This window comes from Eriocheir sinensis, chromosome 5 (genome assembly GCF_024679095.1).
Source record: "Eriocheir sinensis breed Jianghai 21 chromosome 5, ASM2467909v1, whole genome shotgun sequence".
In the NCBI taxonomy this organism is placed as follows: domain Eukaryota; kingdom Metazoa; phylum Arthropoda; class Malacostraca; order Decapoda; family Varunidae; genus Eriocheir; species Eriocheir sinensis.
In genome coordinates, this window is record NC_066513.1 from 24,172,027 (window position 1) to 24,184,883 (window position 12,857).

Here is a 12,857-nt window from a genome sequence, read left to right on the forward strand (position 1 = left end):
TAATACTTTTTGACGAGACCCGCCGTTGTTCTGCACTACGCTACCGAGGTATGTGAAATTTTCCAAGATATCAATGTCTTCGCTACACCTGTGAACGTCTAGACTGTACTGTTTCATCTAGCAGGCCTAGCTGGCTCCTGGACTATGCTGGCTTCTCTTTGTTTTACGGGTGGCCGACTGGCCGTGGTGGTGCAGGGTGCCGACCAAGGATTCTCTAGACTCCTTGGTGCCGACAGACCGACTCTATCGGCTGCCGTCACCCGAGCCAACCAAGTCGGTCTGTCACAAGGACTGGCGTGTCTCTGAGGCAGAGTCGCTGGAAGTTCTAGTGATGGCTCTCGAGCCTTCCTGAGTTGAGCACGTACGTTCCTGTCTCGAGGCGTTGCACTAGGAGGCGAAATCTGGATAGGACGCAATTTTGTCACATCGAACACCATTCGTCTTTCTCGTATCCTGCCGTAGCACGGTTCATATATATACTTATTCCCTATACCTTTTACAAGTATACTTTATATGTATACTCATATGTATAAATTTTTATACGTACACACATACGTACTTTATATGGCTCTCTCCAATATAATAGAATACATTAGTAGCCGCATGAAACACATTTTCTTCTGACTAATCATGTGAGAGTGGAACTTGTAGGGATGACTTTACTGGTGGCGCGTGTTTGTTTAGGCGCACACACCCACAGGTCCCACTCTGATACCCACGTGGAGCACCCCTGAGGCACGCCCGGTGGTAGCCACGCCCCCGTGCCGTGACGCCCCGCAGCATGACCAAGGCGGAGGACCTCGCCCGCCAGCTCGTCCAGGCGCGCAACGAACTCAACAACCTCAGGTGAAAGACGTTCCCTCAGTGTAGCTTGCCTGATGTTCCCCCGGTATAGCTTGCCTGATGTTCCCCCGGTGTAGCTTGCCTGATGTTCCCCCGGTGTAGCTTGCCTGATGTTCCCCCGGTGTAGCTTGCCTGATGTTCCCCCGGTGTAGCTTGCCTGATGCTCCCCCAGTGTAGCTTGCCAGATGTTCCCCCGGTGTAGCTTGCCTGATGTTCCCCTGGTGTAGCTTGCCTGATGTTCCCCCGGTGTAGCTTGCCTGATGTTCCCCCGGTGTAGCTTGCCTGATGTTCCCCCGGTGTAGCTTGCCTGATGTTCCCCTGGTGTAGCTTGCCTGATGTTCCCCAGGTGTAGCTTGCCTGATGTTCCCCCGGTGTAGCTTGCCTGATGTTCCCCAGGTGTACCTTGCCTGATGTTCCCCCGGTGTACCTTGCCTGATGTTCCCCTGGTGTAGCTTGCCTGATGTTCCCCTGGTGTAGCTTGCCTGATGTTCCCCCGGTGTAGCTTGCCTGATGTTCCCCTGGTGTAGCTTGCCTGATGTTCCCCTGGTGTAGCTTGCCTGATATTCCCCCAGTATAGCTTGCCTGATGTTCCCCTGGTGTAGCTTGCCTGATGTTCCACCGGTATAGCTTGCCTGATGTTCCCCCGGTGTAGCTTGCCTGATGTTCCCCCGGTGTAGCTTGCCTGATGTTCCCCTGGTGTAGCTTGCCTGATGTTCCCCCGGTGTAGCTTGCCTGATGTTCCCCCGGTGTAGCTTGCCTGATGTTCCCCCGGTGTAGCTTACCTGATGTTCCCCCGGTGTAGCTTACCTGATGTTCCCCCGGTGTAGCTTGCCTGATGTTCCCCCGGTGTAGCTTGCCTGATGTTCCCCTGGTGTAGTTTGCCTGATGTTCCCCTCAGTATAGCAATCCAGATGTTCCCCAGTGTGGCATCCCAAATGTTACCCAGCTGATATCCCAAGTTCCTGCATAGACACTTATTACCATTATTAATTATTAACAGGCAGGTGAAAATATATTGCAACCTGCTTCTGGGTTGGCTCTGCCCCCCTTGACCCCCTAAGTTGTGCTGTTTCTGAATGTTTTATTATTCTTGCATCCATTAGCCTACTACCTTTACTACTGTTTATGTGTAAGAATTCCAGAAAATATAATATGCAAGAGCTACAACCTTGTTCTTAAACAGTTACCAACCTAAGAACAAGGTAAAATCAAGTTAGGTGGGCTTGATATTAAGCATACAAGAAGCCAATCAGCCTATGCATGGCAGCTCCTGAAAACCAATTATTCACTGTCTGCCCCATCCATAAATCTATCTCAGTCACTTGTCAAACACTGATACAACAATGAAAGGACAATCTTTTGCAGGTTTCTCTTACAGCAGTTAGCTCTGAAAAATGTATAACAAATCTTACACTGTGATAACCCAAGTGTACATACTATTGATTTTCATGAGTAATTTTGACGAGAAAAAAAAATATAAGAAAATAGAAAAATAAGAAATTCTGTTTCCCTCAAAAAAAGAGTGAAAGATGCCAAATAATAGTAAGAGTTAGATCCAGAGGTGACAGACAGCTTTTTCTTTTTTTTTCAGTGAAGGAAGGAAGCAGTTCAAGGGCACTGCTCCCCATAAAAAAGAGGACAGGAGGAGTTTTAAACACCAACACTTATTTCAGGAAGACCGTCCGAGGGCTGCAGGCTGAGCACCGTAAGGATGTGTCTGCGCTGAAGGAGGTGATAGCCGGCACACCCACCCTCACATCCACACCCCAAGCACCTAAGGCACCCCAGCAGCAGGCCGTCCTTTCTGATGAACACCTCTTTCATGGCTGGAGGCCCATTGGTAATTGTTAACATTATTGCCCTGGTGTGGCCTCCCACCCATTGAGGTAGGAATAAGTAGAGTCGGCAGAACAAGGCTCAGGTGAAGCAGGAGAACTGTCAAACGGCCATATTGGTCCAGTCAACAGGTCACGGAAGCACCTACATGCTGTGTGTGCCCATGATGTTATTAACCTTTTCCATCCGTGACGCAGACGTCGGCGTCACAGTATGGAAAGGGTCAAGAAGAAATGGAAGATGATTACTCCTCTTTTAAACCTCTCAATCCTCCTCTAAATTCCTCTTAATCCTCTTCCATTTCCTCTTAAGAGGTTTAGAAAAGGATTAAGAGGATTAAGAGGTTGAGAAGAGGACTAATGGTGACTGGACGTTTTCCTCCAAACATTGTGGCTATGGTGAGAGAGAGAGAGAGAGAGAGAGAGAGAGAGAGAGAGAGAGAGAGAGAGAGAGAGAACCAGTGTTATTAAGGTATTTGCCACAAACAGGCCACATCAAATCCTGGTTCCGCACCAAAAATGGGACACCGAGGCAGGGCAGCGTAAGCAGCCTAACGAGGGGTGTGCTGAGGCTCGCCCCACACACCTTCACCAACCCTCACCATGCACTCCAGGGCCTTGAAGACTTCTCACATGTTTGGTGAGGATGCCTTTTATGTACAGTGAGGATGGCATTTTGAGATGTTGTGGCACTAAGAATGAAGTTGTGCAGATATGGTGCTGATTAACTTAATTATCTTTCATGTGATTGAGGAGTACTTACTATAATCTCCTAGTTAATACAATACAAGCTTTTGTAATTCCTAAATGTGGCTGGAAGGACTTTTCTGGGCCTTGCACAGAATGACCATGCACCAGTTCTTAAGCTTAAATACTGAGTCGGCTAAAGATTGAGCAGGATAGTGACCTGCCATTAAAAGAGCAAGACCAACACTCGCAGACATTTTTAATCTCTTATAATAAGTAGAGATTTATAGAGAAAATGTTCCATCTCATCCTCTTACACAATTCATACTTACAGAATTATGTTAAATAGTTTCTTTTGTGTTATAAAGTAGAAATGCCACATTCCTTTCCTCACACAAAAAAAAAATCAATCTCTATATTAGTGATTCTTGTGCATTAAGTGTCTATTGGATGAGCCAGGAACTTGCTCTTCATCATAACATGCACTAATATGGGTGGGAAGACAGTGAAACAGCAAGTGTGTAGGCCATTTAATCCTGCATTATGTTATCTCTGTATGTTTGTTTATATGGCCTAAGACTACCCACATGCTGGCCTGAACACCACCCATCAACCTGGGCTCTAGATAACCTCTCCAAAGAGAGGCTCAAAGATAAGTTCCGGGGGGCAGCATGAGCCAACGCAAGATGGCGCCTCTATAAACACTCGCCTGCACCAGAACGGGCTGGGCCGACCATCAGGCCCCACCGGGAAAAAGCCTACCGGCACAATAGGCCGCGACGTAAAAAAAATATAAAAATAAAAAATCATCACCACACACTCATCATTTTTCACCTGTAAAACTAGATTTGATTTGATTTCTTTGGGAAGGACCTTCTTTTCTCTGGCATTATTTCATTCTCTTTAAAGGAGCAGTGTGTTCCATGCATTTTTAAATACATACTTTATCACTTTTCCAAAGCACCTCAGAACTTTTCCTGTGAATAGTTCTTTTAATTTGAGCCTCTTTCCCCATCACAGGATCTTGTTTGTGTTTGATAAAAATGAAGAGCGAGGAGGCAGGAGTCACTGCCGGTCCAAGGTGGCTCCCCCCAGGCTGGGCGGACAGCGTGTGGGGGTGTTTGGCACACGCTCACCCCACCGACCCAACCCTCTTGGCCTCACCCTTGCCCGCCTTGATAAAGTAGAGGGTAAGGTCCTCTCCCTCCTTTTCTGTATTTCAAAGATGAATAACTCTGAAAGTACCAAATAAATTTTGATTAAACTTTACCAGTTAAGTAAGTAAGCATAGAAGAATATATGGATGTAAGATTATTACATTATATCAATATGTTGGCTTATAATGGAAGTGTAACAACAACAAAAAACATGAAAAAAACAACCAAAAGAAAAAAATTACAAATAATCTAATATTCACTGTTTCAAAGTATCCTAACATCAGTGTTTAGTAGGAATGATTAGTTATAAAACTGTGTAAGGTGAAATATATTCAGCCTGTTTTTTGATTAAGTATTTACAAATTAATATTTGGTATTTTTTAAAAAAAAACACAAAAAATCAAAATATACATGGGAAGGACTAACTTTACAATAAAAACACATGAATGATGAAATACTCTACGCATCAACAGCTGCAAACTGACATGTCGGCCAAGCTTATAGGTTACAAACTAAGGTTTTCATTAAATATGCCCCTTAGGAATACATTTTCATATACCGTTACACATCATAAGAGGCAATTAAAAGGGATGAAACTTCTAAAATACCAGAGTGAGGTTAAAGAGTAGACCTCAATAACCATTTTTGGTAGAACATTAATCAGAATAGCCACATATCCCTTTTTACTTCTTACCCTGTCTTATAGGGGAACAAGGTTACTAATGTACTGTTTTGCCTCACAGGGGACTGCCTCCACCTCTCGGGTCTGGACATATTAGATGGAACACCAGTACTAGACATCAAGCCTTATATCCTGCAGTATGATGCTCCACCTGTGGTTGCTTCACACTTTACTGATCCTACAAGAGTTGCATCCAGGACTTCACTTGATAAGGATGTAGATTCCTTATTTCATGATGATAGATTACTAGGAGGGAAATTTAGGGAAAAGACCAGTGAAGGAGAAACTAAACCTAATTGTGATGGAGCCCTGAACAGTATGCAAAGAGAAGTATATAAGCATGGGATTAGTAAAGATGAAAATGTGGAGAGTTTGATCCATAATGCCAAGCCACAAAGAGGAAAATATAGCCATGAGAGAAGTAAAGAACAAAATAAACCTAAATCTGAGAGAGGAAAGAGATATGTCGAAAAGGAAGAGAGAGAGGAGACAGAGATGTTGGATGTTGGTAGTGATATAAAGGAGGCAGAAAAAGGTCATCATGTAGAGAAAATAAGAGAAGATGAAAAGAAAATGAGGCTAAATGAGATGGTGCATGTTCATGGTGATACTGAGGAGTCAAGAAAGTGTCGAGAGGAAAAAGTAGTTGTAAAGAGGAGTGAGGAAAATGAAGGAGCAGTGTTGATTCCAGAGAGTCAGTATGAAAAAGGAGATGAAGAAAGGAGTGAGGAAAAAGGAAAAGATGCAGTGGCGATGGCTTCATGGGTATCTGAACCTCCTACAGTGGCCCTTCAAGTTCTCTTCAACCCCATAGCAGAGAAACAAGTGCAGGCTTTCTCCCGCCAAGCTAAGGATGAGAAGTATAGGTATGTTAGTTTGTGCAAAGACTGAAGTTGCTTTATTTCTTCCATACTGGAGTGGAATATATTCTTGTTTTCCTTCACTTCAGAGACTGCCACTAATACTTCACTGTAAACTGATATGCAATTTTAAGTAGTTACATATTTACATATATTTTTTCATATTTATTACTCTTCATTCACTAGAGTTAGAAATATTTGTTCAAAAAGTGACTTTTTCACACAAACATAAATTTTTGACAATATTCTTTATGATGAAAGGATATATAACAATGATGAAATTATATATAACAGTGGGAGAGGAAAAATTGTCTGCAACATTTCAATTACTAAAAATAAAATTGGCAAAGTTATAAAAATTAAGCTGCTATTTTTTCACTAATTATATTTTAACTTTTTCATTGTTATTCATCAGCTTAATTTTCCACAGAAGTTTTGCTCCTGCAGTGAGTGCAGACAAATTGGCAAAGGTGCACTCTTCACCTTCACTCCCTCACCTCTCCACCTTTCCCAGACTTCTTGATACCCTTCACCTTCTCTTCACCTTTCCCAGACCTTTTTATTCCATCACCTTTCCACCGTTCCAGCTTTCCCTGACTTCTTTATTCCCTCACCTCTCCTTCTCCTTCAGACTTCTTTATTCCCGCACCTCCCAACCTCTCCCAGACGTTTTTACTCCCTCACCTCTTCCACACGCCTTCCATCACATCTCCACCTGTCCACTTCTCCCAGACATGTTATTCCCTCACCTCTCCACCTTTCCACCTTCCCCAGACTTGAGTACCTGGCTGACGGAGAGGAGTTGAGGGAGGCCATCACCAGCGTTCTCAGGCAAGACCCTCGCTCAGTCTACAGGCGGGAGAAGTGTGCGTCCCTGCTGTACTACCTCTGCGTGGACTCAGCACACGTCACTGCCTGGTTTGAGGGGTCCTGTGCTGAGGTGCTGAGGGTGCAGCCACTCAGCACACAGTCCCATAACCCAGTACACTAGTCAGGATCTTCGTAATTCTTTCCTAGTCTTGTAGTAATTAGCTGTTTTCTTTCTTTTTTCTTTTTCTTTTTTATATCTCTTACTCCCATGTTTGTTTTTTCTCTTGCATAATATGGTTTCTTTCAGTTCCCAAGCTGTATTAATTTTTCACCTATCTGTATGAATATTGTACAATATATACTGTATTAGAAGATATGTATTGTATTTTTATATATCCAGAAGCTATTTATATGGAAGTTTTGTATGTTCATCAAAAAAATGATAAAAGTATTCAGTGTTTTATACTATGCCTAAAGGTAAACTGAAGGAAAAGTGATAATAATTCCATAAAGATATATACTCTATAAAACAACGGATGAACCAGTTGTTATTCCAGCCAGGGGTTGGTAATGTCGAGCCGGCATGAGAACAAAGGACAGCAATATGACTGTAAAGACAACCACAAGGCCAAGGGGAGCTAAGAGGGAAAAAAAAGTCGACATTAGAAGTAATCAACCAAAAATTAAATGCATAGATTGACATGCAAGTAAACTATTGGTTGCAGAATGTAACTAAAATGAATGAGGGGAGTTCATCCATGAGCTGACTGTCTTGCTTACATAGACACACACACACACACACACACATACATAAATAAGTACAACTATATACGTAAACACACACATACACACACATTGCTTAATAGATAAATGAGTATATGCATGTATTCTCTCTCTCTCTCTCTCTCTCTCTCTCTCTGTCTTTCTATCTATCTATCTATCTCTGAAATACCTTAAAGAGATGTGTTTCAACCTAAATAACGTACCCCATAGACATATATATTAGTTTGGAGATATAATGATTTAGGATTAGAAATAACAAAGCTGGAATATTTAATTAACCTTGAAATATAATAATAATTCAGACTTATAGGTATTTCAGTCAAGAGGAGTCGATTAGAAGATAAAAATATGCTGATGAAAATAAAAAGGATAAAAATATGCTGTGTGCTTCTGTTACACCCTACCTAGTATAGCTGTTATCTTACGAGAGGGAAAAGTTATGATAAGAAATCGCTATACAGATCGCCGCTCCAGACAGACAGTTCAAGTACCATATTGTGTAATAGGATTGATTGATTGATGGTTTGTTGTTGCAAAAGTACACAACAAAGGAGAAGGTCGAGGAATTTTATAACATGCCATCCCAACCCCCAGACAATATATATAGGCTATACTGTGATTCGCAGTACAAGAGACATGTGTACAGTTCATGTCCTAAATGTAGCCTATATATAGCTTATCTATATATAGCATATCGATCACCCTGGTAGCAGTTTATAGGCTACACAAATATCTAATAATGACCATATAATAAATCAGGCACAGCATGCAGAAGGGACTATATATATTGCATGTTAATTTATATATACGTGCTAAGAATATATGGAGAAAAAGTGAAGCGCGCATATAAGGAATGAGGGTACCATGGACCGAGTCTCGATCGGCGACGTATCAGTAGATTTTAAGGCATAATTGAAAGGAAAACCTAATATTGCCTGACTATAATTAATTTGATTAATAATTAGCTTCTGTGATATTGAGAAGGATAAGGGAAGGGGTCAAGCTCTCTGGCGACGTATCAGTAAAAGGCATTATGAAAGGAAGACCTAATAATGCCTGACAATATATAATTAATATTGACTGATCATCCTTATTATTATTGTTACCTATTATTAGCCCTATTGACCGATATCCTTCTGTTGAGGAAAATATAGCGCCTAAGGGAAGGGAGGAGTCTCTCAGGTGACGTATCAGTAAAAGGCATCATGAAAGGAAGACCTAATAATTGCTTAACTAATTAACTTATTGACTGATCATCCTTATTCTTCTTCTTCTTGTGCAAGGTTAGGGGTGCAATATGCGGAGGAATACCCGAGACTGTCTAGCCAGGCGTACTGCGGCCATGCACAGAGTATAAACGACACATGTCTGGCCCGGAGGAGGATCAGGCGCACTCTTGTTAGACAGGAGAAAATTACCTAAATATTCGAGAAAATCACCTAAAAATTCGATCATTTGGCCTCTCTAACTGTATGACCTGCCTCTAATATTGTACATGGAATAAGGGAAAAGGCTAAATATACACCTCGATCTCTTTTGGACACTCATGAACGATATTTGTGATTTATTTATTTATTTTTGCCCTTGAGCTGTTTCCTTTAGTGTAAAAAAAATGATTACCAGCTTCCTAAATCACCGGAGAAGAAACAAACAAAAGGGCAGAACAGAGAAATGCAATTAATTAAGAAAAGTCCAAAGTAATTATAGGCATGCGTAAAAATCGAAGTGATGAATCAATCAATCAACAAAGCAAAAGAAAATAGAAAAGCAAGAAGAAGTAGAAGTAGAAGAAGATCGGAGAAGTAGTAGAAGAAGCTGTAGAAGTAGAAGTAGAAGAAGAAGTAAAAGAAGTAAAAATAGAAGAAGTAGGAGTAGAAGAAGTAGGAGTAGAAGGTAAGTAAAAGAAGTAGAAGAAGAAGTATGAGTAGAAGAAGATAAGTAAAAGAAGAAGTAGTAGAAGAATAAGTATAAAAGAAGAAGTAGTAGTAGAAGTAGAAGTTGAAGAGGAGTGCGTATATATAGTGAGGTATCTAAAAAGCGATACAAAGCGAACAGCTCAACAGAAGAAGTGCCGATTCCCTTTGCCAGTCGATGCGCGCGTGTCACCAGTGAGCCAAGGAACCCCGAGAGGGATCGGTGCCGCCCCTTAGGCTTGGATCGCCTGCCCCAGCCAGACAGCCGCCCCCCCACAGCCCCCCAACCCAGTCTGCGGGCCGCGGCAGGGACGGACATGTAGGACTCAGCGCCTCGGCCGGACGCCCCACACGCCACGATGAAGCGGCCATGGCACTGCGTGTTGGTGTGCTGCCTCGCCACCCTCGCGGCCGGTGAGTGTGTGCCTGCGGGGCGGCGGGCGCGGCAGGGGGCGGCTGGCGGTGCTGGGCTGCGGGGGGCTGGGTGGTAGCCTGTCATGTAGGGGAGTGCATTATGTATACTACATGCAAAACTTGACATTGCCGTGCCCTCGCCCCGCACTGGTACCGCCCCGCCCGCCGCCGCCGCCTAGCCCGGCCACGCCCCGGGGCAGTGTCGCGGGTGCTGCCCCAGGCCAGCAGTCTTGACGCGTACATACTCTGTTTGTGACACCAAGTACTTCAGACAAGTATCACTGGTATCGAGTAACCTTACTTAGAACAGAGGTGCTGCTGTCAGCGACAGAGTACTCAGTTGAAATGGATTTCCATACTTATATGTTCATCATTTTCAAAATAAAATAAAATGATGCATGACATGCAATCTGATAAAGCAAACAACAATATAATTACTACAACAGATACCAGCACTTGTGCTGCATAAACAGGTAGACTTGATTACACACTGTAGCCATACACAAATATGAAATCGTTGAGTGAGGCCTGAGCCTCTTCACAGCACTGCCACATCACCCCCATTACATCACTCATGTCAGTTCTTTACTATTTGAAACTGTATTAAATATTCTGTATACATTCAATAAGGCTGTACTATGCTATGAATGTGTTGCTTCTTAGAACAATAGCAATGAATTATATAAATTTCATGATTTGTGACTGTTGCTTTCGGATGTCTGTGATCAGTGACACCATGTCACTTCCCTCACCTCCTTGTGCGATGACAGCTACTCCAACTTGCTCTTGTGGGCTCCACAGTCAAGAAGAAGACTTGGTAATTGTGGAGATTCATTCCGTGCCTCCAAAATACGATATTACGCCTCCATATTATGGTTAAGGGACTAAATACATGTCCCTTAACCATAATATGAAGGTGCAAGTACTTAAAAGTAAAGAAAAAGGCCGAATTAATCCCATTCCCCCAACGATCTTGGGGGACCCGCAGGAAGTCAGGTTTGTTGGGTGGGGGAGCATATTTAAACTACTCCAACCGAACTTTACGACCTAACAGCTAATGGCGGGGTTCGCCCCCTTCGACCCCCCTGCTAACCAAGGGAGGCTGCACCCCCCCTGGCCCCCCCCTTACCTTTACTGGACGCAATATATTGTTGTAGTGTGGAGAAGGAAATATGGTGGAACCGCTCATCAAGATCCAGGAACGTATGCCAAATAGCTGGCGAAATAGTGAGTGTGCCTCCCAAACCTGGGAATGTTGTTCCTCACATCTACCACATCTGTCCGCCATTTCTTCATTACAAATACTGGTGAGTGGTGAGCCGGGCACGGGCAAACCAAGAAACACCAGACCGCAACGCCTATTATACTCGTCGCACATATGAAACCAACATAAAAGCCTCTCAAACCAACTACTTGAACTCCGGAATCTCTTACTTTTAATACTCGATTTTCCTTTTACACTTGATCCCTTAGCAAGAGAGAGATTCTGTGCATTATTGAGCATGCACACTGTTGCCATCAAAATGGCGCTGTTCTCATTTGTACTTACAGCAGGTGCTTTAATGTGTTCTCCAGGCCATTGAAATACCTGGAGAATAAATTAAATCACTGAAGTTGTAAGCCGACAAGCTCTGTGTTGCCTGCTCTTTCATGTAGTCTATCTATGTTTCCTCCCCCTTTCCATCTACATCCTCCTCCTCCATTATTTGCTAGCTAAGGCCATCCCTTAAGACCTTAAAGCAAATGATCTAAAGTTAGGCAAGGCATATATGTAGAGATCATAAAACTTCAATTATTCCTAATAGGTAGGAAATTTTTTTTTTAGTCATTAATTTATTTAGTTTTATTGTCTCGCTCCCTGTTTTATGAGGATTTGCTGAATTCTTTCTAGTATCATAAGATACTTGAGCTGTATCATGTGTATAAGAAAAAAAATCTTGTGCAAGTATATACATTAATGATATTTTACTCTTTCAGCTTTCCACGATAAGGAAGTTAGGACACCAGAGTTCAGTGCAGACAATTTCACAACCACACAGTCAGCCGTGTCAGACAAAATAATGGGTAAGTAACGGATCAATGTTTATACAGGGGTCGTCTTTTGTCAAACCCTTATTTGTTGTCTCACTTATCAGCAATATTTTGTGGAAGTAAACAAAAATCTGCTCTTTCATCGTCATTACAGAATACCTTTGTGTTGGGTGTGTTGAGGATGTTATTGCATCCACACAACATGCATCTTGCCCAGCCAGCCAGCTGAGTGAGTGAGTGAGTGAGTGAGAATGCCTCAGTGTTGCTAGATGGGGCTACAAGAAACAAATTGAGCTACTATGTTGCTCTTTCGCTACTGAATTTCAGGATACGTTGTTACTGTGTGTAACTTATTTTTTTCACGTGGACTACTGTCAACTGAATTGGTCTAATATAAAAATGAATTACATGAACCGAATCACAGTTTGATAAAGAGTAGCAAGTGATCTAGTATAGGTAAAGTTGGGTGAATACAGCCTGGGTTGTTTGATTTAAATCAAGTTGATTTAAATCACAGATTTAAATCAAGATTTAAATCAAATGATTTAAAAGAAATCATTGATTTAAATCAAGATTTATATTATTTGATTTTTTTATTGATTTAAATCTTAATCTTATTGCTGAGCAACAACATAAAATGGAGAAATAAACAAAGAAAACACTCTGTAACTATGATATCAATATTTTCCCAGGCAACTTCACAATTTTTTTCCTGAGCTGATTAGCTCATTATACATATCTTCCATCAGCCACACTTGGTCCATCCAGTGTCCTGGAGCAGAACAAGACACTGACCACCTTTCTGATGGTATCTTGCTGAGGCAGAGTGATGGTTTCAAAAG

General features: G+C 42.3%; 2 protein-coding genes across 7 annotated transcripts in view; both read left to right on the top strand.

Annotated features, from left to right (window-relative positions):
• The first annotated feature begins 644 nt into the window (after positions 1-644).
• Positions 645-7,641, top strand: LOC126985484 (tRNA (adenine(37)-N6)-methyltransferase-like). The gene is made up of 6 exons (XM_050840453.1): positions 645-846; positions 2,517-2,683; positions 3,168-3,318; positions 4,386-4,555; positions 5,266-6,070; positions 6,839-7,641. Exons 1-6 carry the CDS (start codon positions 782-784, stop codon positions 7,053-7,055), a joined length of 1,575 nt encoding a protein of 524 aa, XP_050696410.1. The 5' UTR covers positions 645-781; the 3' UTR covers positions 7,056-7,641.
• Positions 7,642-9,777: 2,136 nt separating this feature from the next.
• Positions 9,778-12,857, top strand: part of LOC126985493 (TGF-beta receptor type-1-like) — a 47,894-nt gene continuing 44,814 nt past the window's right edge. For 2 of the 6 annotated variants that reach the window (XM_050840465.1, XM_050840486.1), the window contains exons 1-2: positions 9,778-9,984; positions 11,962-12,048. In XM_050840465.1, coding sequence (XP_050696422.1) covers positions 9,930-9,984; positions 11,962-12,048 — 142 coding nt within the window. In that variant the 5' untranslated portion in view covers positions 9,778-9,929. Of the gene's footprint in view, positions 9,985-10,016; positions 10,269-11,178; positions 11,292-11,961; positions 12,049-12,857 lie in introns of those variants that run through there. The other 4 variants (XM_050840500.1, XM_050840493.1, XM_050840503.1 and 1 more) reach the window with 4 other exon arrangements.

What these genes read in the sequence shown, in the direction of transcription:
- LOC126985484 (XM_050840453.1), top strand. Translation starts at nt 782, where the DNA reads ATGACCAAGGCGGAGGACCTCGCCCGCCAGCTCGTCCAGGCGCGCAAC. An exon ending in AACGAACTCAACAACCTCAG is followed by an intron (nt 847 to 2,516) that starts GTGAAAGACGTT and finishes CACTTATTTCAG; the next exon opens with GAAGACCGTCCGAGGGCTGC. An exon ending in TCATGGCTGGAGGCCCATTG is followed by an intron (nt 2,684 to 3,167) that starts GTAATTGTTAAC and finishes TGCCACAAACAG; the next exon opens with GCCACATCAAATCCTGGTTC.